At 36.3% G+C, this 26,407-nt stretch overlaps 1 protein-coding gene across 1 annotated transcript in view; it reads right to left on the reverse strand.

The window, feature by feature from the left end:
• Positions 1–26,407, reverse strand: part of POLA1 (DNA polymerase alpha 1, catalytic subunit) — a gene marked incomplete at both ends in the record, with an annotated part of 204,339 nt that overhangs the window by 110,811 nt on the left and 67,121 nt on the right. The window contains 8 exons of the mRNA XM_080612848.1: positions 1,993–2,124; positions 3,876–4,057; positions 11,417–11,591; positions 13,613–13,744; positions 15,222–15,354; positions 16,612–16,817; positions 20,351–20,443; positions 22,013–22,045. Coding sequence (XP_080468974.1) covers positions 1,993–2,124; positions 3,876–4,057; positions 11,417–11,591; positions 13,613–13,744; positions 15,222–15,354; positions 16,612–16,817; positions 20,351–20,443; positions 22,013–22,045 — 1,086 coding nt within the window. The remainder of the gene's footprint in view (positions 1–1,992; positions 2,125–3,875; positions 4,058–11,416; positions 11,592–13,612; positions 13,745–15,221; positions 15,355–16,611; positions 16,818–20,350; positions 20,444–22,012; positions 22,046–26,407) is intronic.

The following is a 26,407-nucleotide window of genomic DNA, read 5'->3' on the forward strand; positions in this document are numbered from 1 at the left end:
AATAACGTAATCTCACATTTCCAGAGTCTGAATATATTCTACAGTCAAAAAGTAGTTTTAAACCTTATTGTAGCAGTTAAATGGGTTAAAAGTAAATTCTCTGTATTAAAAGAAAACTGAGCTTATAAAGCTTTCACTTACAAGGACAAATACATTCCTTCTGAAGGACAATTCATTATCCTATATACCACGTAGTAAGATACTTAATAGATTTTAATACAATGTAAGCAAGTTGCTACGTTCAGTATTCAGACATTTCGCAGTTTGGTTCACAGCTTGGTTGTAAAAAAAAAAAAAAAAAAAAAATGAAAAAAGAAAAAAGAACTGAGTAAAATATTACACCACTTTTTGTTCTTACCAGTAATGCGAGGTTTTCCTGCCCTCATCTTCCTTCATCAAGTTTACTATTGCACATCTTATGCACGTTTTCTAGCACTTAATATGCAAGAAATTACTTAGCATGTGGCGTTGTGTATGATAATAACTTACATACATTAGATCTAAAAAAGTTTAATGGAACAACTTTTATACAAAAGAAGTCTGTGCAAACATAGTACTATGACATGTCATTTAATAATGCACTGCATAATTTAACATGTACAGTAATATAATTGAATAGTAATTTGGCAGCCATCCGGACTTTGCAATAGAGTAATGTGACATCTCACATTTTGGTAACTTCACGTGTCCACCTTTAACTTCAACGGAAAGGAACTATCTATCGCTACCTTGTGAAATACTGCCTGAATTTAAATACTTTAAGAAAGTTTTGCGCTTCTTTTGATGCACAGAACTTCAAAAGAAGTAATTATACATTGAGAAATTATTAGATTTCCAGGAAAGCGCTCAGAAAACACTCACTTACAGTTGCAATAAGAACTAATATAGAAGAAACGCAATACAAAATGCATGCTTATTATTAAACTATAATGGTAATTCTTAGCATTGTAACTGCTGTCCACAAAAAGTAATACTTAAAAAAACATGCCACAAATTAGATAAGCCATTCATTTACAGGCCAAATTTTCAAAATCAGTTTACTTTTTGGAGTGTATCAAAGGTTGAGCACCCAAAGGTTACAAGTTCCTTCAAAACTGATGTCTGTCCTGAAGCTGTGAAAATGGGCAATGCTGGACAACCAAAAAATGCAGGCAGGCAATAGGATGAGAAGATCTATGAAAATTTGAGCAAAATGGCTAGCTGCCAATTCACAAAATATGACGCTTCCAGCATACTAGAAATGCAAAACATACTGATATAATTTCAAAAATCATGGTGACTTTTTTTCCTAAGTAGTCACCACTTTGGGCAGCTCGAAGACAGGAATTTGAACTATTACCGCCCCCCACATCCAATGCTACACAAAGTCAACAACTACTGCAGGCACTTTGGATTTTTTGCACTGCCCCCCCCCCCCCCCAAAGAGAATTAAATTAAATAACTACTCATCTTTTTCCCCTTTCCCCCCTCCCAATCATTATGAAGAAAGATTCATAGCATTTCCCTTCTTACTGTCCTTCAGAGAATTTTTACAGAGCTACATTCAGTTTTCCTTTTCAGTAGCACTATTAATATACATCAATTTGGGCTGGAGAAAGAGAATCAGCTTTCAACTACATGAGAAATCGATATCTGTATATTTGACAGGCTTCACAGGTTTCCTAAAAAAGCATTAAGATAATCAACTCTGCACTTTTTCATCTAAAAAAAATCTGTAAAAGAGAGCTACTACATCTGTAATAACGCTGACACACAGTTACAAAAATGCAAATATATCTGAGTATCCTGAGACTGAATTGAGAAAACAAACATTCTGAATTATTATCTTAAATCATTAAGGGATGTTTTATTTTCAAGAAGTTGGGTTTTGACATTGCATGCTATTACCTTGGATTACACATGCAAAAAAAAAAAGTAATATGACAGTAACTAAAAAATCAGCACTACTTAGAAAACTAATTTCACATGGCAGATTATTTTCTGAGTACTTACACTGTAGTATTTTCTGAGGTAGCGTCTAATATCCAGCAGTAATTTGTTGCTCATTTGAACCACATAGTTGAAAGGAGGCTCTTCACACTCAGTCTTACTGCATCTTTGCAAGCTGGGTTCAATAAATTGCCCCTGCAAACAGAAGCATAAAACCAGCATGCATCATTACAACAGATGAAGGCAACAGAAGTTATCACAGGAGTTTAGACCTAATACATATTTTTCAAAAAATAATAGTCCTAAAAAGGCCTCTAATATCTAGAGCCTTCTTTATTCCTTCCCATCAAAGTTGGCCATACCCACAGAAAGACTTCTCTAACCTACAGTTTTCCCATTCTCTTCTTAATGAAAGGTCTTTCAGAGAACATGCTTCTTTACCTGCTACAAAGTTATTATTCAGATAATGATGTAGGGTAAAAAATTTAATCTATAGACAAATCACACTGCTCTGTATCTCCCCAAATGATACAGATTTGTTGTTCTATAAGGGACATCAAAATTCTGCCCAAGCCCACTGATCAGAACACTGAAATCAATCTCATAGGTATCAACTATGAAATTACCAACAGGGCTGTAGAGACAAATCTCATTAAACAAGAATAACTTCATCATCTTTTATTTTCCCCAACTGCAAAGAACAATTCTTACAGTTTCACACCATGTCATATCCCCTTATTTTTCAAACCTTCTGAACACCTAACATTAAGATTTCAGAACCTGGAAATGATGATGAAAAGGGGAAATTACGTTGATAGAATTCTCATTAAAATAACAACAACCTGGTAAGTTGAACAGTTATACAAGTTTCAGAAAGCTTTCTTACAAAGAAAGAACTATGCTTTTGGCTAAACTCCCATCCCTAGCCCCCATTAATTCCAGGTAGAAGAGAGGGGGACGTGGGGATTCAGCTTATGCGTTTCTTTTGGTGTTTATTTTGTTTTCGGGGTTGGTTGCTGGGGGTTTTTTTTGGTTTGGTTTTTTGAGCATTTTGACATCCACTTCTCTCCAGTTAGCCCATCTGCAAGTTATCAAGCCTACATGCAATTATCTATCTTATTTACAGCTGTAATGAACAAAAGTCAAGGATTCACAAAGTATCACTCGATTTGTGTATCTTTTCCTCTTGCTTCCAAAGACAGCTTTATTTTGATTCAAAAAAATGCAAAACATCTGCTGTTTGTCCAAATTAACTTAAAATAATTACTTTTAATTTAGATAAAAGATTTATTTGCTTTCAGTTTCAAGGTTTTCATTACTCTGAAGCTCGCTAATTTGCCAATGACTAATACATACATAACATTGCTGTAGAGTTAAATACTTGGCCCTATTTCAAGTTGTGATCCAAGGTCAGAGATACATTTTTTGGCAGAACTTCTCAACAAGAATGTATTCCTATGACTTTTCATGTTCAATACACAGAGACATAAGGAAAGATAACAGAAAAATCTTACTGTCAAGGAGGGAGGTGGGATGTAACAAGATAAACACAAGTTTCAAAAACACTTTGTTCCAATTAATATGATTTAGGATAAGAAATTGCCATCACTGTACGAAAGTTTCATTAAACACAGAACTGGAAGTTACTAAGGTGTTAAGATAAGAATTCCTTAAAAGGTTACAGCAACAATCATTCACAACTGTGGGCAAACAAATTAATGAAGCCAGATAATCTCACATGTTCTGCTAGACGACACAGCTGAAATGCAAAAATGAGAAAATATTCCAGCACTATCCTATCAGCAAATTTCTGTTCCAAAGCTATAAATAGCAGGACTCAAACAACATGGTATCTCCTACATCATACACATCCTATCTGAAATAAGAGTATTTCTCTCCATCACTGATGAACAGAAATGAATCAGAAAAAAACCAAAACAACTAACCAAGCCATCAAAGACATTGTCATAAATATTTTCTGTTCCGCATTTGAGGCAGCAAAACTTGAATCTTTCACAATCCCTATATTTCTCCTCATCGGTAAGCTGAGCTGGGCCACCAACCAAGGCATCATTCTCCTCATCTTTATGGTAATGGTGACGGACTCTGAATTGGGAGGGATCCAGTCCTATTAATAAGAAACAAAAATTTCAAAAGACTTAGAGGTCACCCATGCAAGTAGGCTCATTTTTCATATGCTTGGTGAAGCAGACTCAAAAGAAAGTTACAAAATGTAAATGCAGAGGCTGAAAATCTCTCCTTAGCAAAACTTCTGTAAAACTTAAATACGTTTTACAATTTTTAATCATGAACAAAGGTGCATGAAACACGAACAAAAATCTTCTTACTTCTCTTCTTACGAAAGACTGCTTTATAAATAAAACAAGCGGACTGCATTATCATGGGAGCATGTGACAAAACATTTTGTTTCTGAGGAAACCACTCCTAAAGGATGGCTTTATTTTTATTTTCTTCTTAAGTTACATTGAAAATATCTCAATAAAAATGTGAATCGTTATTAAGAAACAGTCTTTAAATCAAAATGGCACCATTAAAACCGAAAACAGAGAATAAAAACCCCATTAAAGAAACACGGGTGAACTGCTATTACCAACTCCTTCAAGTCTGTATACAACTGCCAACTCTGATTTCAATGCAGTGGTCGATTTCATTTTGGCTCAGTGGTTAACAGCATGTAGGTTTCAATCTAATGCAGTGGTTAAAATTCATCAGCAGCATTTAAAACGGCAGCGCTGGAGACAAAATGCTTTATTTTTGATTGCCAGAACTCAAGATTTTAAACAAATAAATATACAAAAGAGATCCTAAAAATACTGATTCAACCACAAATAAGTAAATAAGCAAGCAAGCACGAAGTTCACTGCCCTAGGAAAAAGACTGCCAAGGTAAACTTAATAAAAATCCACAGGTTTTGCCATCCTTTGTCATGTGCAACCTTTAAAAAGTCCATGTATCCCACTTTCAGGTTTTTTTTTTTATTAATTCTAGCAAATAGCATATGCTAGGAAAAAAAGAATTATTTGAATGAGCATGTACAAGAAAACAATCAGAAAACCATGGCTTACTTTATCAGTAAGAAGAAAAGATCAAAGAGAAGCACTTTAAGAAATATTTTTAACAGAGACTAATCAAGCCAAGTAACAGATTATCATGTTTTAACCCATATCTTGTGTGAATTTCATTAACAAATGTAAAAATTACTGTAGAAAGAGCAAGAGAAATACAAACAGAAAGTGAAGCTACATTTTACAGTTCTTCTTAACCTCACTATACAGTACTAGGAGACTTAAAGACAATGTCTGGGAACAATATTCAGTTAAAGACAAATGCATGTATGTAATAGTTGTGTTATACAGGCAGATATAGACTGTCCTTACATAAAAGATTTGGTATGTGAGACTTTACTGTCGCTATTCTGAATTTCTATTTCGCAGTCATAAAACAAATTAAAGGACATGGAAAAATTCCATTGCAAATAAGTTTACTTGGTTCTTGGTAGAACAGGGGTCCCACTAAAATTTAATCAGTCTTCCCTATTCTAATTTTATCAAAAGAAACAAATGCCAATGCACAAGAGTAACAATTCACTTCAAGAAGTTCTTAAACTTTTAATACGCTTCTCTGTTATTCATTAGAAGAAAGAACAAATAAAGCAAATAACATTGCCTATCACTTATTTCACACTCTAATACATACAGCACTCCCCAAAAAAGACTGTGGGGTTTTTTTAGCTTGTTTTCTTTTTCCCCCCTTTTTTTTAAAGTGTCAGTAATATGTTTGCCGGTTTAGAAAATAAAGAATATGTTCTGCAATACACACATTGTAGATAAAATGTTTAGAAAGGCGACTTGAGTTTAGTATTAAGATTTTGCAAAAAATCAATTAAGTATGCAGTAGGTTGGGTCTCAGACATTAATGATGAATACAAACAAAACTTCTCAGTTTACTCTGAGTTCAGAAGGGGAATGAAATAACATCATTGCAACTTTCCAATATAGATGCCATTAAAATTCACTTTAAAAACTTATCTCAAAAGGCAAATGGAGACAAATTCTGGTCTTCAGACTAATGCAGTTTTCCAATTTCACTCAAAACCAGTGACAACAAATAAACATCTGGACATTTGGCAATAATTTAACATTAAAAAAAAAAAAAAAATCTTTGGAAGAATTTAAATCACACCTATCTCTGAACTTCCTTTGCTGTTTTGGCCTGATTAAACAACGGGAAAAATATTGTGATGATTCAAGTGTGTGCAAACAGCCCCAGTGAAATGAAAGTGACTACAAATCAGGCTTTTTAAGAACATGCCTACCTTAATTATCTTGTGGAACTGGGGCCTATTTTATTTATTATCTCCTTTCGGGAAAAGTCAGTTGGTTCAACTAATCCATTTCAGCACAATAACTGGTATTCTTTCTGACTAGGTCACACTGGTCATATTACTTGGTAAACAAAACAGGGACTACCTAATGGGTGGAAGAAAAAAAAATACCTGGCTTTGGTAATTTTTAAATTAATTTAAAAAATAATTTTAATTTGATTAAGATGATGAGACTAATCAGTGAACTTATTTAAACTCTTATTTTATTCTTTTTTTCCATGACATCAAGAAAAATCAAAGGGACTTTGACTTACTCCAACATGAAAATCTTCAGGGCTACCATTAAATTACCTGAAACACAGGTAAGCTTTCCAACACCACCAAAATTGCAAGGTTTGACATAGAAAAATAACATTAAAAATGCACTGATGAACCTAGTGCGACAAAAGTAAACAATAAAAGTTCCAGAACTTGTTCCTGAATTATTTAATAGGATTATTAAAACATTTACTAACTAGCAAGCAAAACGGGTCACTCAATAAACTGAAAAAAGGTCATGTAAGTTTTGCTGATCGCATTTTAAAGACAACACTTCTGGCACACCATTTTTACACGTTTTTCCACACACACTCCCCAGGAGCACAAGTGTCATCCGCAGCAGGCCAGGTGCACCCCACAGCCTCGGCCTCCGGGAAGAGGTTTGGCAGGCGGCCGGCCCTGCGGGCCACTGAACAGAGCCCGACGGGTTTTCCCCCCTGTATTTTGTATTTGAACCGCAGGTTATTCGGGAAGCACGTAAGTATCCCCGCGGGCACCTCAGCCTGCGAGACATTGTGAGAGGCAGGGAAATGGCATACGGTGCTGCCACCTAAAGGCTGCGGCCGCGCGCTTCAGCCAGGGCGACGCGGCGGGGCCGGGGCCCGGCGGCCCGCCCAGCCTCCGAATCCAAGCCCGGGCGGCCGAGGCCTTTGCCCTTCGGAAATGCACGCTTGTGTGCGTTTCTCACATTGATCCTCCCGCGCCAACGCAACGCTCGTGTGCCTTCAGCGAGGGGTACTTAAACCAGCCTCTCCCACCGTCAGAACACACACCGCACTTCAGCAAGTCTCAGTTTCTAAGCAGGTCTAGAGCAGCTTAAAGAAAACCCAGCTAGCCCACAAACACCAACATTCATAACACTTAGGGGTTTATTATTGTATTGTCATGAAGGTTTGCCGTTATTTCGATCTTAAGTTCCATTGTTCTCCTCTCACTTCACCCCCTAATTCGAGAAAAGCAGTAAGCCAGAACTTGGTGCAATTCCTGTGTGCCACAAGGAGAGCACAACTGTCTTGGTGTCTGAGTAGCTGCTAAATACTATATTAAAGGCACCTATTAAATGACTCTCTAGAAAGAAGTGGAAAATTACAAAGACAATATCTGTAAGATGTTGATGGGTTTCCCTACAAGGAGCAGCTAACATGGACACTGGATAGGATGAACATGTACTGGGAAGTACTCTTAATTAGTACAAACCTCATCAGGACTCAGTAATGACTCCCTAAAATTGGACAGCCATCCTAAGAAATGCCCAAATGCCAAACAATTTGCAGAGCATCAAGGTGCCCATCCATATGTAAGGCAGCAGCACGCATCTCCTTCAAAAGACCATGACACAGTCTAGGCCAGCAATCAGCAACTTCCATCATGTAGAGAAAGTGATGCTATGCAGTAACAGCTACAAAAATCCCATGGTTAAATCACCCTGCTTCCATAATATTTAGATACTTTTTACAACACAGAAATAAGATGTGACCTTGCTTTGAGACAAGGAACAGTATTTATGTATCAACGAAAAAAATCCCCACAACAACCCTTACTTTAAATGTTAAGAGAATTGTTCTGTCAATACAGGTTTTTTTGTTTTCATTTAAAAGCTACAGTTATCCCCAGGATGAAGTAAGGTCTCCAAGTATTTAATAAGATCAGATTTACTTAATGATATTACTGATCATCTTTCACACTTTACTTAGTTCAGAAACTCTGACAATCCTCATCTGCCCACTGCTTTTCCTTGAGATCTTCAAGAAAAAGTGAATGCAGGAGTATGCCCATAAGGTTCTCAGTTTAAGGAACAATGAATTTCCACCTCTCAAAGAACAGGCAGACCTCTTACAATGTCCAAAAACAAAAGACAATTTTCAGCTTGATTCCATAGTGAATAAATATTGTATTTAAGGAGTTCTCTGCAATTTTTAGGTGTTATTTGCTTTTGTTCTTCAGCACGTAAAGTAGCTTAAAATAACTTGCTTTGAGCACAGACAGAACAAAGAACTTTTCATCATTTTGATATGAGCCAAGTTTCTCTAAGCAGAGCTCAATTTTATCTACTCAGACTAACATGGTGGTATGTCAATGAAAATTCATCTTATAAACTTAACATTTTGTTAAACATACAACCATTCTCCCTATACAGACACATATCATATGCAACACAGTAAATCAGGTCAGGCTGAGGAAGATACAAGTATGCAACCAAGTTTTTGGTCCACAGACATGATACTTTGATACCCTCCAGAACACCAGCTTTCTTCTTCAGAACAGAAAAATACGGTCTTTTGCAACAAGATAGTAAGAACAACAAGAATCTGGATATATAACACGATGAAAATACTAAGCAAAAAAAGCCCAACTTAACCAACACTGAACAGCAGTTTCATGTTTGCTTGTTTTAGCAAGCTGGGCTCAAGTATCTTGCACACTTTCATATCTAGTAAACTATTTTCAACTTCTTTGAAACAATACCACTGGACTATCCATTGAGTACTGTTAAAAAATGCTGTGGGGTAACTTCAGCTTGCAATGACTTATGTATGACTCTGATTAAGTGCTGTACGTAAAGACCTAAGTAGAGAGTAAGTTTTGAAAAAGACTTCACCCCAGGCTCAATGTAAGTATTCCCAAGAAAACAAAGCTGGAGAAGACGGCAACATTTTTACAGCATAACAAGGTCAAACTGAACACATTTCAAATTTAAGATTGTAATAGATACATACAGGTTTCCAGACTGACAATTGTGGACTATTAATAAACTCTCAGCTGCATGATGCTATTATAGACCATAAAAGAAATTTTCACTGTGAACGTACTATTGTACGCTACTGTACAAATGCAAAAAGCAGCACAGGCATTTGCAAAGAGTAGATGCTATCAAGTGGCACCACAGTTCTTATGATCTGGGCACTTAATTTAGGTGACTGAATGGAGACAGTCTTTTCTGAAAATCCAACCTGTTGCAAATAAAGAACAACTCTGAATTTGAGCTTAACTCTTGTACAAGACTAACAATCTTTGCCAAATAAAATAAATAAGCTTCAGAAATCTCTTCTGTCTTTTGCCTAAATGAAGTACAAGTTTACTGCTTATTTTAAACTGCTTCAACCTAACCAAGATTGCTTGACCTTTTCAGTCATGCATACCACATAGGCCACTCTGACATCAAGGGAAAGTTCTATACCAAGGCCCTGCCGCATGAACAGAAGGATCTGTCTGGTCAGCCTGCATGTGTGAAGCAGTGATGACACCTCCCCAAAGCACCAGAGCTGTTGAGGACACACTACAGTACCAAATGCCTCCAAGAAACATCCTTGAAGCCCTCCAGAAATAGCAAAATTCCTGTTTTGTTGGGTTTTTTTTGGTATGGACAACTTGGAAAATGAAATGGAAAAAGCTGCACGTTCTCTTGGAAGATGAAGAACTTTCATAGCTATCACCCTTCTTGAGAAGCTACAAAAAAGGAACTTACTTGCACACATTTTAAGTGCCAACTGCAAGCCCACCATGAGCAGAACTGCAAGCTCACCATGAGCAGAACCCCATGTTAGTAAGGAAGCTACAGAGATGCAGCATCCCAGATGAACAGTCCTGAAGGCAACACACTACCAGTTGGTTTTAAGTGACCAAATCCTGTATCTTGGCCATTACCTAAACACAAAATGCTGAGGACTAACTCTTCCTTTTCTCAACTGAATTCTCAAAAAGTTCCAAAAAACATTCCAAAAGTCTGAACATCACTTCTGCGGGTCTAAACTTTCTCCAGACACAGGCATAGCATCAAACAGGAGACTATTACATGGACAGAGTGCAACTCTCTAAAAAGGTTTTCCTGTGGGAGAGGACAGTCTTGTGAAGAACTCAGCAGCCAGCAAGGTTAACAACTTCTTCTGTGTCTTTGATTAATAGTTTTTAAAACAATGAACTAGATATAGGATACAAACCACAAAACTTCTATTTCTCAAGGACATCAGTAATGTCTGTTGGTGAATCACTTTTACAGAGGACATAGCACTAGAAGGATTACACACACAGCACTGTATTTTCCTGGAAGGAGACTTTATAGAACTGTTAACAATTTTTTAACATCTCTACTTCTCTCTAGGTAAGAAGCCTGGGGAATGGACAAATGGAGACAATCAAAGTTGGGTAGAAAAATCTCTAATTCTTTTGATATCCTTTAAGAGGAAAAACAACTCTCACAAGTGCAATTCCCTGTTACTCATTTGAATAAAAACTGGTGATTCTGTGGGTTGCTAGCATTAGTCACATTTGTTATAGCACTTCTTTTTTGGCCATTTCGTTCCTCCAGATGGAGCAGGCAAGACTGTTACTAACAGTTTATGTTTCTATTAGCCACTAGGTCAGTTCCAGCAAACTACATTTTAACTTACACCCTACTGAAAACCTGTATGTTTTCATAACAACCATGGCTGCTTTCTTCATGGGAAGATGCTAGAGAGGCTTGAGTTTCTCTCTGGAAAAATGAGAGTTCTGGATGTACGCTCTAGAACTACTTCAGCAACTTAAGAAAATCTCAGAGACATGCAACTGTATTGTTATCTACAAACAGTAAATTTTTGCAACTCTGAACAAGGACTGTAAGATTAAGTTCACGTTAACGAGCACCTTCTGGAGAAATGCTATTCTGTAGAAGCCATAGAAACATACTTAAAATCCAAACTGCCTTTTACAGACTCTGTAACACAAACTATTGTTCATTATTGTTCAAAGACCAATTTGGGGAAGCATTTCTATTAAGAAACATACATAAAACTTCTCAGTTTGCCTCCTGTAATTCTTTAAATAAAGTGAATTTAGAATACTTACCTAACCATGCTGCAATAAGAACAGAATCAATTCCCTCTATGGGCTCACATATTCTAGCAACTACTGGATGTATTTGCTGTGACAGGTAGTACTGAGTATCAATAGAAAGATTGTCTTGCTTTTGCAACTGTTCTGGAGCATATGCTCGCTGGTTGGCACTGAGATCTGATCCATCCTAAGACAGGAGACACATATGCAACAAAGTGTGAAAAAAGTAGAATTCACATTCAGTGTATACAAAGGCTTATGCTTCAGATATTATTATGCATTATTTTTTTAACCCAAAATTGTTACACAATCACTCTCTTTTGATTGGTTTATTATGCATCCAATGCAAATCCAGCAGTAGTAAAAAAAAAAAACCCACACTGCTGATGCTGGCATCAACTAACAAGTTCAAGAATGTAAATCCAGCTTGTATTATTGCAGCCTACACGTGCAAATCAGTAAGAGTAGACAGAGTAAACAGTCCCATCTGTCAATTCTGAAATGCACAATGAAAACACATTGTAACCATCAGCCCAGTTAAAAATACACGGACGGCATGCATTTTGGATTCACTTTGTACTAAGCTAGCATTATCATTTTGCACAACAAGCAAATTCTAAGTCATGGGTATCAAAACTGTATCTGTTCACTAGGAAATTTATATTCTTTGATACTATAAAGAAAGAAATTGAATGAATGGTCAGAGAATGGACCACCGCTGATTGGCATGTGAATCGATTGGCAACAGTATCGATTTGAAAGAGCAAATTCTGAAATATTTGGAAATACTGAAAGAAACACATGTTGACATCTCAAGCCAAGAGAGGAACACCATTTAGGGATTAGAGCATACATTATATTCTTCTCCAATTTGAAAGAGGAAGATAAGGAGAAAATAATTCAATTTGGGAATGCAATAATTAAACTGAAGACAGTATTCATGGAGGGATTAAGTATCAACTCTAAGAAGATGGTACTCTTCTGGAAAATGTAACTCAGCCTGTAGAACCATATTCTCAGTCCACAACTACACTAGGAAGTTTTATCTTTAATGTGTATCAATAATCTTAGAGCAGAACTTAAAGTATTTTAGCAAACATTCAGTAATAGAAGTAAACCTTAACGGGGATGGAGGGGGAAGAATACCACATCTAGTTTTTTTGCTAAATACAGTCTCTTTTTTGCCTTTTTTCACAAGAAAAGAAACACTAATGCATTAACATGACACTATTTTTTTCACCCCAGTTCAGATGAGCTACTGGCTTCAACAGGGTCAACAACCATGGTCTGAAAACCCATCACTAATAAAGACAAACTGCAAGCCACTGGTCCCTCCTACTCCTTTCAGACAACTTAGTATTCAGAACAAAATTAATTTAGGACTATTCAGCTCATCCAGCTGCTTTGCAAAAATAATTACAATGCAATTCCTTCAGCTCCCTTCTTTCAACAAGTACATTCTTCTCATGTATTGTGCCATTGCTCAGCCATACCCGTGGCCCAGCTCTCTTAAGTCTAGGCAGCTTCTACAGGCATAAGAACTCTCAATCAAATAAAATACAGTATCTTTCAGTTTTTAACAGTGAAGGAGCTGAAATACTGGTCCACTACAGAAGTCACACTGTCAAGTCCATCAGTTTGGTTGATCTAATCCAACCTACACTTTGTTTTTTTAACAGCAAATCCGAAGTGGGGTATGTATTTGTGAGATAATGTTAAACATTTATAAGATAAACACCTGAAAACAGGAAGTTTCTCAAATTCCCCAGTCTATCCAAAGGAGGTACTGCCAGATCCAATGACTCTGAACCAAAAAGACACAGGTTGAGACTGAAAGTAACAATGACACTATTTAACCAGCACTACCCATTAGCTTTCCAAGAACGACAGGTTCTTCACCACCCGAATTTTCTTCTCCTTAAAAGAAAGACTGGATATTTTCCTTAAAAACAGGTCCTAGTTTCAGGCAAAAATTAATTCAGGGGAATTTTATCAGCCACCATATGGAAACAGTCAGACAAGCTGAGCTGATCATAGTGGTGCTTTCTGGCTTTATAAAACTAAATTAAGTACAGAAAACTGACTATTTTAAACTATAACATAATCTCACTATAAAGAAATGCCAAAACATTTTATTCCAGGAGTTGAGTTGCTTTTCTTTGCCATCTCTCAAAACAATACCTGCTATTTAGTTAAAGAGATTTTTACCTGACAAATTATGTATGACACTGTGTCTCCCGCCTTCACCTTTCGGCCTCCTTGAGAGTTTATCCACATGGCAACATGCACATGTGGCAAGCTTTTTTTGTCAGGATAATCCTGTGGATCTTTTGTCAATGCCTAAGAGATCAAAGGAGGAACCAGAAACATAACTATGAGAACAGTGTTTTACTTCAGTGATGGAGAACTCAGAACCTTAAAAGACAAGTGTGTTTGCAACACAAAAAAAATAAGATGGAAAAAAATGTAATAAAGGTATTTTCCAAACATTAAAGTCTAGGTACAGTCCTTCATACATTAATATCACAATAGTTCAAACCAGTTACAGATACAATGCAACTGTTTTCAAATTAAACTACATAGAAGATGAAAACATTATTCAAAATAAAAAAAATACAGCCAGAGATTACCCTCTCACCCCTGCACCAGTTCAGGTCATAAAGTAAATCTCTATATTAAGCAGTTAACTGTATATAACAAGCTCTGTAGCAAGAGGATACAACTGGATTTAACATTTCCATGCATCTCTTACTTCTGAGATTCCACAATGAGTTTTTCCTCTACATAAAACACTACATTTAAATATTTACAGTTAAACCCATTCTTAGAAATAACTTATACATTTGACTTAATAGTAAAATACATTATTTTTTTTTAAAGTAGCAGAATAAAGAAACATTCAGCATTTAAAATGAAAATGCTTCCAGGTATCTTTTACTGGGACACTAAGTAGTACTGTAAACACCAGTGTGTTCTAATATTACAGTTTGGGGTTTTTTTACGTTAACCATAAAAATCACTGATTTCTCTAAACACTAATATGACAACCTGAATGCATTTCTGAACTGATTAACACAGTCTTACAGAGCAGACAGATGTCCAGCTGGCAGAAGAAAGAGACTTCGGATGGAACAAATCTGCAACATCTCTATTAGAAGCACAAGAGGGGCATGTAATAGCTGATTCATTAGTGAAAAACACCCCTGGCGGGGGGTGCTTTTGAAATTAAATATATGGATTTCATTGAGGATTCATAAAAATAAACCAAAACCACAATGCTGCTTGCCAAAACTCTTGTAGGTAAAGCAGAGCGGTTTACTTCTTGGTGTAGGAAAGTCTTGAATGAGACCTCAAAATTACTATTAGCTTTCTTCTACACAGCTTTGAAGGGAAATAAACTAAGAATAATAGGTTTCTATATTTTTTTTCTAGAAAATGGAACATTTGATTCTTTTCCATTGCATTCTTCAGTTATGTATTTTAAACCTGAAATATAAGATAATTTAGGAGAAAACTTCTGAAATGACATGAGCTATCATGTCATTCTCAAAGTGCAGAATCAGTGAGTAAGATAGTAGAATGGGATCAGACACAAAGCTGTTATTCTGAGGAAGCAAGACTAGCCTCCAGCCCCACAGGGTATTTTCTTTTTCTCACACCATACAGTCTTTGCTGTATGTTCTATACTACTCAGTATCTAATAAAACTCCTGATACTTCATGGCATCAGAAGGATTAAAAGTATTTTTATCAAAAGTCAATATATTCAGGAACAGTGAAGCTTTTCTGAGGCAGAAAAGAGCTGAGAAATCATTTACCTTGTTTATTTCAAATTGATTTACAGGGATCTGGCCATTGGTCACATTTTCTCCAATTTCTATAAGCCGCCTTTGAATGTTTTCCACAATTATGTCTCTGGACTGATCAGAAAGAATCTGACCAATTATGTAGCTGCAAAACCAGTCCAGAAATGAAGAAAAGCTTAAGACATACAAAGCAAAACCATCACAATAAACACAATCCTCTATTCCCCTGGGTTACCTCTAAGAATTAAAGAGCCTAAAGATGAAGTCTGATGCAAAATCTTTCAAAATTTGCCAAGACATTTCATGATGTGTTTTATCTATTTACTTATTTTACTAAAAGCGAATTATTGGAAATGGTTCTAATGTTAAACAGTGATTTAGAATTGTTGAGTGCAACTGGTTTCTATTTTCTGCTCCCATTTAATTTTGCCATTTACCATTCTGTAGCAGGTATCTTAAGATGAGGGAGAACATATCAAGTAAGCAAAGTCTTGCCTATTTCTGTAAATGTGGTTGGAAGATCTGCCAGCTGCAGAAGAGTTAGTCACTAAAGAACACTCTCAAACATTTGTATAGCTTTAATTACTAATACATTCCTAACTTGGAAAAATTTGCTTCTATTATGATGCATCTTTTCTTAGAAAATGCAAGTCTTAAGAACAGTAAGCAAGTGTGGGGTGTATTTTTACAGATGTAAAAAAGTATTCAATTTTGGATGCATTTGGACCACAATTTATTTAAATTTTCAAGAGGCAGTACGCAATAGAAGTTGAGTCAGCCCACAGATGACCACCTCTCCACCCACCCCAACTTTCTTTCTACAGTGATAAACATATTATTTCTACTGAATTTAAGCATGAAAATGCCCTGTGCAATGACAACTAATAAATCATCAATCCAGTATCCATCATAATGAAGTATCAGAGGAGTTTCATTTAAGAAATGGAAGAAAAACAGTTTTGGGGGAAGGGATCATCAGCTCAGGCTGCACCCAATGCACTTCCAGCTTTATTAGGAGATGCTGAAAGAGCTGACCACCAGCTTCTTTAACCACCTTCAAAAAAACCCAACTGACCTAATCCCTATGACTCCAAATGCTTATAGCACCTACCATTTTCACAAGATGTCACCTGTTAAACTGCCAACTCAAATGCCCAGCTTCCACAGCAGATGCAAAAACAAACAGTGAAATTAGAGACATTTGGATTGGAACAAGTACACTCTGTTACCAATGCTGAAATCCAATGTTCACCATCTCCTACAAAAATCAGTTAAGATGCTCTAACATTGATGTTACCTACCAATCTGCACTGTTCAGGAAACAGGCATGTGGTATCAAAGGTTTATAAAGCATGTACTGTTTAAAACAGAACGCCAAGGATAATGCCACAAAGAAACTCACTTTCCAGTCTCTTTTGCGAGATCACACCAGTCTCTTCGGACTATATCCAGTCCCTTCAGTTCTTGTTTAGTTACGTATTTCCCATCTCCTGTTGGTTCCACAGTCAGAGCGGCATATTTCTTCTTCTTTAACAGTAGCAAGGACTTAAAGACTCCATCAATATCAATTTCCAACAATTTATAGAGCTTGTTCACTTCACTTTTGACCTGCAAATGCACCAACATGAAAGCCCAATGCAACACCGTAATAACTACAGAAAATGTCAACTTCTATCTAGAAGCCTATTATTCTTAAGCTTTAAAACAAGTAACATTACACACTCTGCGTTTGCATATATATTTTAAAGACTGCTGAGATACCATTACTTGTGAAATTAAGTTCATAAGAGTAACTATAAGCTACTATTAAAATTAAGGTTCACCCACTGGCTTCTTCAGGATTTATACCTTGGTATATCTAACACCTTAGCATAATTAAGCAGGGCAGAGAAGCATGGAACTGAATGTGACCTTGCAGATAACTGACTCCAGCTCATTTCACTAGGGCAGCTACTCTATCTAGCCTCTCACATAAATTAAGCAAACAAGGGATTTCAAAGTAAGGATCCATTTTCTAGAAAAAGATAAGAGATTGTCTCTTAGAATATGGAAACTGCTTTATAAAAAATATTTAAGTATTTATTTATACTCTTCCCTACAATATGCCTACTTTTTCTATAGCACCTCAGCAAGAGAGAATGGTGCCATTTTTCTACACACATGCTATGTCTTATCCACATACAAAAGCTTGAAATTGCACTTGGTATGTTGTCTTAATATAGCACTGAATATCAAGTGGCTCCCCATCTCGCCTCTACTCTAAGAGGACAGAAATGCAATAGCTCAGAACAGCATGTACCTTCAATAACAAACTTTGGTTCCAATACACATTCACCCGTTTACTGGCTCCGCTAAAAAGTCTCCCACTTGCATTTTTCTTTCTTCATACATTTTCACTTTACTTTCTTCAACAGAATATCTGCACATCACTCCTCAGACATCCTGTTCTCTCTTCGCCTGTTCTACTCTTCACTTCTTTCCTCTACAGCTTACTTTCTTTCTTGATTTTCAGTATCTCCCTATCAACTCTTACTCCATTATTTCCAGTTCTCGTCAGAGCCCACCAGCGATGAACTATCCTTTTTACATGCCATGCTTAAGTTTTATACAAATTTAAGTTTCTCTACCATGTAGCACACACCCTCACTATGATAGGAACAGTACTTTCAGCATAAAATCTCACTGGTCATCTATCTGGATTTGGGCACACATTACCAGTTTTAACCAAAACTCTCCTTACAAATTTTCCATGTATATGTATACATACATATATATGTGTGTATTTATTTTTTCTAACTTACATCTCTATTTTTCCTATTGCAAGCACCATTATAACCTTTAATACTCCAGGGCTATCCTTTAGAGTTTTATATTCCTTGTATAATTTTAAGTTGTGAAAGGACATCATGAAGCTAAACCATTTTATCAAGAGCTTCATGTGTTGCTCATTAAAGCAAAACAGTCTACGAATTTTTCTGCCTTTTAAGTATTTCCAATTATTTTTTTTTTACATCATACTAATCAAGTACTTAAAAACCAGCAACAGTGAATGCACTGGCAAATCTGATTCATAAGGATGCACAGAAAAATGAAGAAACGTATAAAATTCTGATGAGTAATGACTGAAGGGAGCGTGAATATAAATAATGGGGAAGTTAAGGGTAGGAGTGAACACAACCAGAAACCTGTGAGACAAGGCATTAGATGGGGAAAACAGAAAGAACATGAGAGAATTTTCTCCAATAGAAAACCAAAATTAATCTCTCGGAGGAATACTTCATCACTGAAGACAACCTATAAATTCACACTTCACATCAGAACAGGGGTACATATGCTAACTGCTCTCAGAGTAATTGTTTGCATTAAAACTGTGTGTCTTCCATACAGTCTGCATTAAAGCAAAAATATAATGAATGCAATGTAAATATTCCTCATCCCTGAACATGACTTTTTGAAAGAAATTATTAAGCAATACAACATTGATATTTCTTAAGAGTGTTCCTTATCAACAGATACAATTCTCTATTGTTAACATTTTTATATGAATTATGCAAAATGAGGAAAACCTAAATTATAGAAGTGCTTGCAAAAAAAGTCACTATCATTTTCTTGAGGAATAAACAAACAAGAAACATGTGAAATAAGAAACACAAACCCCACTTTTGTATGCCACAGAAAAAATACTGAGAGCCACAACTTTCACAATTGCATCGCTAAGTTTGAGAGTGTGCTTACTTACAGACGTAAGTGTATTCACTTTTAAAATCAAGTACATGATATGAAAACTTTAATCAAAATGTGTCTGGTTAAAAAAAAAAAAAAGACACCAACAAACAAACAGAAAAAAAAAGGCAAAACAAAAACCAAACCTAAAACACCCCCCAAAAATCCCAACAACCCAAAAACCCCTAAACCAATGACAAAACAACCCAAACCAAAGAATCAAAAAAAACAAAACCAATAACAACTGATACAAGATACAGAAGTGATTAGGTTAAAAAACTCTGAGATTTCACTCTTAAGAAGGCGATAAGTTCAAAAACCTACCTGTTTTCTCAGTAAACCTGAATCAAAGCCAGAAGTATTTAACCTACGATGCCGATCCTGTCAGCCTTTATAAAAACTATGATTAACTGTTCCACTACAACATTTACCACATATGGGAGTATGTGGATAAAAACCCAACTAGAATGAAACCACATACAAACACATCTAGAGTGGGGCTAAACTTTCTTACACTATGCTGCATATACACTTTAAATTATATATAGTCTTGTATGGCAAACAGAAGAGAGAGATTGCACCAGCCCTCTTACTACTAAGTTATGACATCACAATATTAATCCTTTTTCCCTCCTCCTGTGATGCACCTACTTCCCAAAGTACCAAATTAGCATAAAGGCAAAAGTATTCTAACTTGCCCAAAATCACTCGTCTTACAATTACATGACTTTTGTTTAATGTTATAAAAATCCCTTAACGTTTTCTTTAGCTTCCATAGCTCTAATTTTCATCACAATTTCTTCCATCTTGCGAAAACAACTCGTGCATTTTTTTTAAGTGTTCTAAAACATTTTTCACTTCCACAATTTCACAGAGCCACAAAACTTCCACATCATCAATTGCCAACTGCTAATCAGAGATCTCTTCCATATCTAATACACCTTGGAAATTAATATTTTAAATTAATTATTTTCATTTATTATTAATAATTTATCAGTGGAAATCTGATGGCACATAGAGTATAATACATAGTACATAACTAAGCCAAACTGATAGATACCTTTCATGTCAAATCAAAAATCATTCAAATCTAAATTGTGTTCACATTGTAAATGGAACTAGTGTGGAAGAATTGTACCTTACGTTTTGGCTGCATATAGTCTCCCAATAACTTAGGATTAGTAAAAAAGCTTATTATATAATGAACGTGTCATTCAATTTAACCAATTTTAAACAAGCACAAAGTAGCTACACATGAAGACAGGGCAGTCTGAACTTTTACTCCTTCATAGTGTCCACACTTTGTCAAGTTCTTCCTTATGGCTTATTCTCTGCTTATGCCATGGAGTCCTCTCTTCATACCATCTGTGTTACAGCACAGACACGTAGGAAAGCTTTAAAATTAAAAAATGCCTTACCTTGTTCCCCAGCTTGAAGACCTCATCCAAATTGGTGCTATTAGTGTTTATCATAATGGAATCTGTGTCTCCATAAATCACTTCAAGGTTCATCTAAATGAAACAAATTGCTTTGAAAAACAAAACAGAACCATTCCATCTTTTCAAAGTCTCAACTCATTTTCAAGATTCAAAAATATCATTACCTGTATATTATCCCTTAAATATGAAAAGCAGAAAAATGTTAAGATTTACCGAGAATTCTGTACATTTCATTAAGACATATTTGAATGTAAAGAAACTTAAACCACTGATTTTTTTTTTTAAATTGCCGCTCAGTTGTGTACACAATATAAGTAGTTAAAATTTTATTAAATTAGTGCTAGAAAATTAAGTCAGTGAACAAGTCCAATCTTGAGAAACAGCAGGAACTCTAATCAGAAATAACTTTAGACTGCTAGGACACAAGAAGATCACTTAGACTCAGAGACTGCTGGACAAAGTCAAGACTATTCACACAAGGCACTTAGCCAACGAGCTTGAAAGACAATACAAGTGTTAGGTGTCCTATTCCAGCCCTAGCCATCACAATGTTATTACAAAAAAGTCATTCTAGATTTAAGGAAAAAACCAAACCAAACAAACAAACAAACCCGTGAATACTCTATCTAGTGAAAGTATTGGCTAGTGGATACAGTAACTGAGAACACCACAGTACTGTCCAGACTAGGCTGCTCTTCTTACACTTCTTCAGATTATGCATGTGGCTTCGTATTTCCATCTTCCCACTCCCATCCTTTTTCTTCTGCTGTAATCTAAACTTAATTACCTGCGTTACTCCTCTCCTGGGCAGCAGATCTTTCAGGGAACAAGGCATTTATTTTGGATAAGGATCTAGCTACTATGACCCAAAAGTTTTGTATCCACAAGTTGAACTACTGAATATCTACACCCGGAGATGAACACAAACACCTACTTGATTCCTCCTGACTGACACTGTCCTTCGTATCATCTCATTCTGATCCTTGTAACAATTCAAATGCCCTACCTAGAAAAGATTGTGTTCAAACACCAGCCAGACAGCCATAATACTCTGTGATAATGGAGCAAAACCTCTAGCCAAATGGAGGAGCATGCCAAAGCCTGAGGTGCATATGAAAGGCATAGCAAGGAAAAAGGTGAAAAGAAAAACTGTCAACACCAGTAAACGTCACAAAAAATGGGCAGATGCATCCAATTACATAATATTTACTTCAAAAAATGAAAACCTGATGTCTTCAATGGTGGAAAAATCAATGCAGCTGCAAAAACTACAGCATGGCTATGTCCATGTTAAACTCTATAGTCAAAAAATCACCCTGTGGCAGAGTTTAAAGTATGCCAAAAAATAAACTGTAATAAAACACTAGAACACATGGTGTAACGGATCTATGAGTAAACTCTAATTAGCACTGTTGCTAATTTGCTTGAAACAGTCACACATAGGCTTCAAACAGGGGCCAGATCATATCTGTGGTAGGAAAAGAAAAAAGCTATAATCCATTATGAAGGATTACATTTGTAAACCAGGCATCCTAAGAAGTGATTTCAGGTCTGTTTGGGTTACAGTTCCCCTAGAATAAAAAAAATTCACCAGGTGTGCTCTTTAAGGGTTGTTTTTTAAATGAAAAAGCTCAGCATTACCTTTTGCACCATCTCCTTGGTATGCATCAAAATCTGAAATAAAAAAAAATAATCAAAGATTAGTGTATGATATAATTACAAGCTAGCACTGCAAACATATCCATTAGGTTGCTAACTCCAAATGCTCTCACCTTTCAAAACAAAGCAAACCACCTCTCTCCTGGCAACACACAGTCACCTCAATACTCCTATTACATGAGTAAATTCTCATCTGACCTTGTATTAACGCTATTATTAACTCCCCTAAAACAAGATTAAAACAAATCTCAAAATTGCATGGGCAAAAACATATTTTACCTTAGGAAAAAAAGAACACTGAATCAAATGATCAAATAAAACCTGATCAGAAAGTGCCAGAATTAAGCCTCTTTCAGTAATTTAGGTCAGTTGCCTCCTTCATACCCATCAGCTTATCTCTTGACGTCACTGAGTCTTTTCCCCAAAACATCCTATTCGGTACACCCTTGATGGTGCTCACTTAACAAGAATCTAGTCAAAAGGTTGATTACCCTTGTCATGATCTCAGAATGGGTCATCAAAAAGCAAATTCCTTAATGAAGTGGGACAAGGAGCTGGGATGGAGACAGCATACAGATGTTGAATCAGTGGGCAAATACATGTGTAGCCACGTTTGTTCCTCAGCCAAGAATGCACCCCAAGTCCCCCAAATACTCTGAACAGCAATTCTCTGAACCTTAGAAATAGCTATAGAGACCTCACATGAGTAGGCTACTGCTTCCATCTCAGCACAGTGGAGAGGGGTTGAAGAGTCTATCGTCTGAAGCCACAGATATAGCTGTAGCACAGAAATGTCAAAACAGAATTAGCCTGTTGAACAAAATGTGTACCTGCTGCAGCAGGAAGGGATTGGTGAAGTTTACACAGCTGCATATGAACCAAAATCTGGTCCACTCCTTCAGTCACCTGTACTCATTTCCACCATATTCCCTACTTCCTATTTCAACAGGATCCAGGTGCTCTGACACGCAGCTCCAGATTCCACCTGGTTAGTCCAAGTTCCTTGGTTTCAGTCCTTTTCCATCCCCACTCAGGATAAATCTCAGAGTTTTTTTCAGCTAATCCTGCTACTCACATATAGTTATACTTTTAATTTTCTTAAATAAGGATTACAAAGTAAAGGATTACTTTGAATCAGTTGTTAGAGCAATGATAGATCAGTCTATTAGGTGAATCTGACCAGTGTGGTACTCTAGCTTTAAAGACAGCCAACACACTATTCTAACAGGTTATATTAAATTTAGTAACTTGGTCTAAATTTTATTACTTTTCATACACCAAATAGCCATATTTGCCAAAAAGGCAGAACCATGACTTGCAGTCAAGAAGTCTACAACAGGGAGGTGAGCAGTAGAAATGAACAGGGATGAGGAAAGACAAAGGAAAAACAGGTAAAAGCTGGACATGCTCAATGGGAATAAGACCATCTTATGGGAAACCTTATGACCTTCATAAGGCCAAGGAGCTTAAAAATCAATCCAAGAGTCTTGACTAATGCAATACTGATTATTGCTGTTGCAGCAAGCAATTCTGAGTTGAAGGCGAAATGTCCACCTCTACATAATAGTACATGAACAGGATGACAACACTGTCATTCCTTCAATATGTACAGTTTCTTTAGTATTTCTGAACTTTTAAACAACCACAGTGATGAACACTAAGGTATGATGCTCCATTATGCTTTTTCAGTCTGTTTTAAATTATGCACCACAGAATTATGCACCGAAAGCATTCCAAGTTTCACAGCTCTTGACTCTCTAAACATAATATTCTGTTTCAACATACTCTCCCAAAGTACAAAGACATGAACTAAGCAAACACAATATAGCATTCCCTTCAAGGCACTTAAGGAAAGGTTAGGTTCCAAACCACAGCTGACTCATAATGAATGTGAATTCTTGTCAGGGTTATTCCCCAAACACATATGGCTACCTATGGATTTACACTCTTTGAGTCAAGTTCAAAACATCCAGTTAGTTTAAAGACCGTCCACTGATGCTGCACACTGGGTACTCGGACAATGCAATGCCTGAACTCCGCTGAAGTCTCAAACCGCAAAAAATTCAGCTGGCCTCAATCTCTTATGTAGACAAAGAAGAACATGGTGAAATGGTGAATCTTAACTGCAGATTCACTCTAGGCTGTATGTGCTCAGATGCACCCGATTCCATTTTAATCAGAAGCTTAAAAAAGATATTCCACTCCTATTCATCTCCTAGTGAGCGATTCAGATGGCACCACCCCACCATTTTTCCATGGAGTTTAAAAATTATTCTAAAGACACATATTTCTGGTACGTGACATTAAGTTTCATACACAGTAATCAGAATTCCAGCTTATTAACAACCCCCCTTTCTCTCACTTATTAGCTAACTCCTACAGAGAAATGTTATACCTTTCCCTTAGTACTCCAAAAGCAAACAGAAGTCCCTGAAACAAAAAACTGGACAGAGAAATTGAGAGTTTATATATAAAAGAGAAAGAGGCCTATCATTTTTTTCCCCTTGATTATCTGTGGTATTTTCTATTTCATTCTCTGAAATAATGTTATCCAATAATATTTAGAAAAGTAACACTATTTTTTGTTAGAATAAGATTACTCCCCACTAAATATATATATATATATATATTCAGCTGTGCAAAGACCATTTCTCAGTTGTCTCTGAGGACAGCAGTGGATCTAGGCAATAAGAAGGTCACAGACAAGTTAGCTTAATCAAGTGACTGGCATATGCTAGTGCTACCCATTCTGACAGGAGATCACTTATAAGTGCCAACAGCTACAAAACAGAAGGTTATAAAGGCTTGCTAAATTCATTAATAAGGCAGTCAGTAGTTATCTGATTTCACAGCAACACCTGCATATTTATCTTCTCATTACCAATTGGATGATGAATTTTTTTTCAAGCACATTTCAAAAATCTGCCAACTTCAAGTGTAGAAAAAAAAATAAACTTTGTAGTTAATTTTTCCCTTAACAAAGTACAGCTGTTGAGAATAATTGTTCAAGATCTTACCCTGTAATGTCAACTGCAGCAGAACAAAGAGTATTTAATTAGCAAATCTATCCAGTAATTCAACACCTATTATATAAAATGCCTTCGTGATTTTATTCAGGATAATTTGCTAAGAGGGTTATTACTGACATTCAGATGAAATTTAAAATTCCTACGCAAGTCGAGTCATAATAGCAGTAATGATCCCCCCAATCAGGAGATACTGTGTCACACAAGGTTCTTTTGCAATGCAGCAGCCGATTTCCTGACTTCTTAATTCCTGGGCTCAGCTCAGTGAGAGCCCTTCATGCCAACATTTCAGTCAGCAATACATCCTTAATGGGACTCTATTAAAATACCTAGAATAAAAATTACTTTTTTCTTTTTTTTTTGGTTAAGAAGAATGACAGCACTGCTATCATATCAATCATTCGTAGTTTCTCAGAAATGCACAGCAAAGAAGGGAGGTTTACAGTGAGGCTGGGAAGACAGAAGAAAGAGGGAAGAGAATAGGAAAATTGTTACTCTGTAGTTTCCTTTTGCAAATAATATTGCACTGCTCATGAGAGCTGGATTGTCTCCTATTGCAGGCAATCCAAGTAGGAAGAATTAATTGCCTGGCAACCCATCTGTACAGCCGTGCCCCCTCCCCCCCAGCAAACATATACTTCTAAAAACCTGTGAACTTCTCAGCAGAGTGAACATCTGTGAAATTCTATTTTAACTTTTTTTCTGGTGAAAGCAAGACAAGCAACACACATTCTCTCACCATGGACTGTGAGGCGATATAAACGGAAAGACTGTAATTGCAGACAAGCACTCTAACTGCAAAATCCCCTGTCCTAATTCTGCTCCAACTAATTACTTAATTAAACGAGGATGTGATTTAAGAAAAAGAATGATTATAAATAAATAAATATACAAAGAACAGCCTTACTATTATCCATTACATCAAGTATTTTTAAAAGTTCTATACTTAAAACCCACTAAAGAATACCTTCCAACGAGAGGATGCTGATGCGAAAACAAGCAAGGATACCCAAGTTAAAAAACAATGGGATAAGCACACAAAAATAACACACTGGAGCAAAGATTTCTCCTGAAGACACACAAATCTTTTGTAGATTCCCTGGGCTGCAGATATGAAGGAACAGAAATGGACACTTAAGACCAGATTCAAAAGACTGATCAGAATGATGACAGGAACATTGCATCGAAGGTGCATACAAAGAAACCCCAAACCCAAGTCACTTATGCATTCACTCTTGTCCTGGGTTCAGCAGTGGCAGTCAGTTTTTTGTTTTTTTTTTTCTTCTTAGTAGCTGTTGCAGCACTGTGTTTTTGACTTTTGGCTTGGGAACAAAAAAAACTGATAACACCG

Source organism: Psittacula echo, assembly GCF_963264785.1.
Source record: "Psittacula echo genome assembly, chromosome: 3".
Classification (NCBI taxonomy): Eukaryota; Metazoa; Chordata; class Aves; order Psittaciformes; family Psittacidae; genus Psittacula; species Psittacula echo.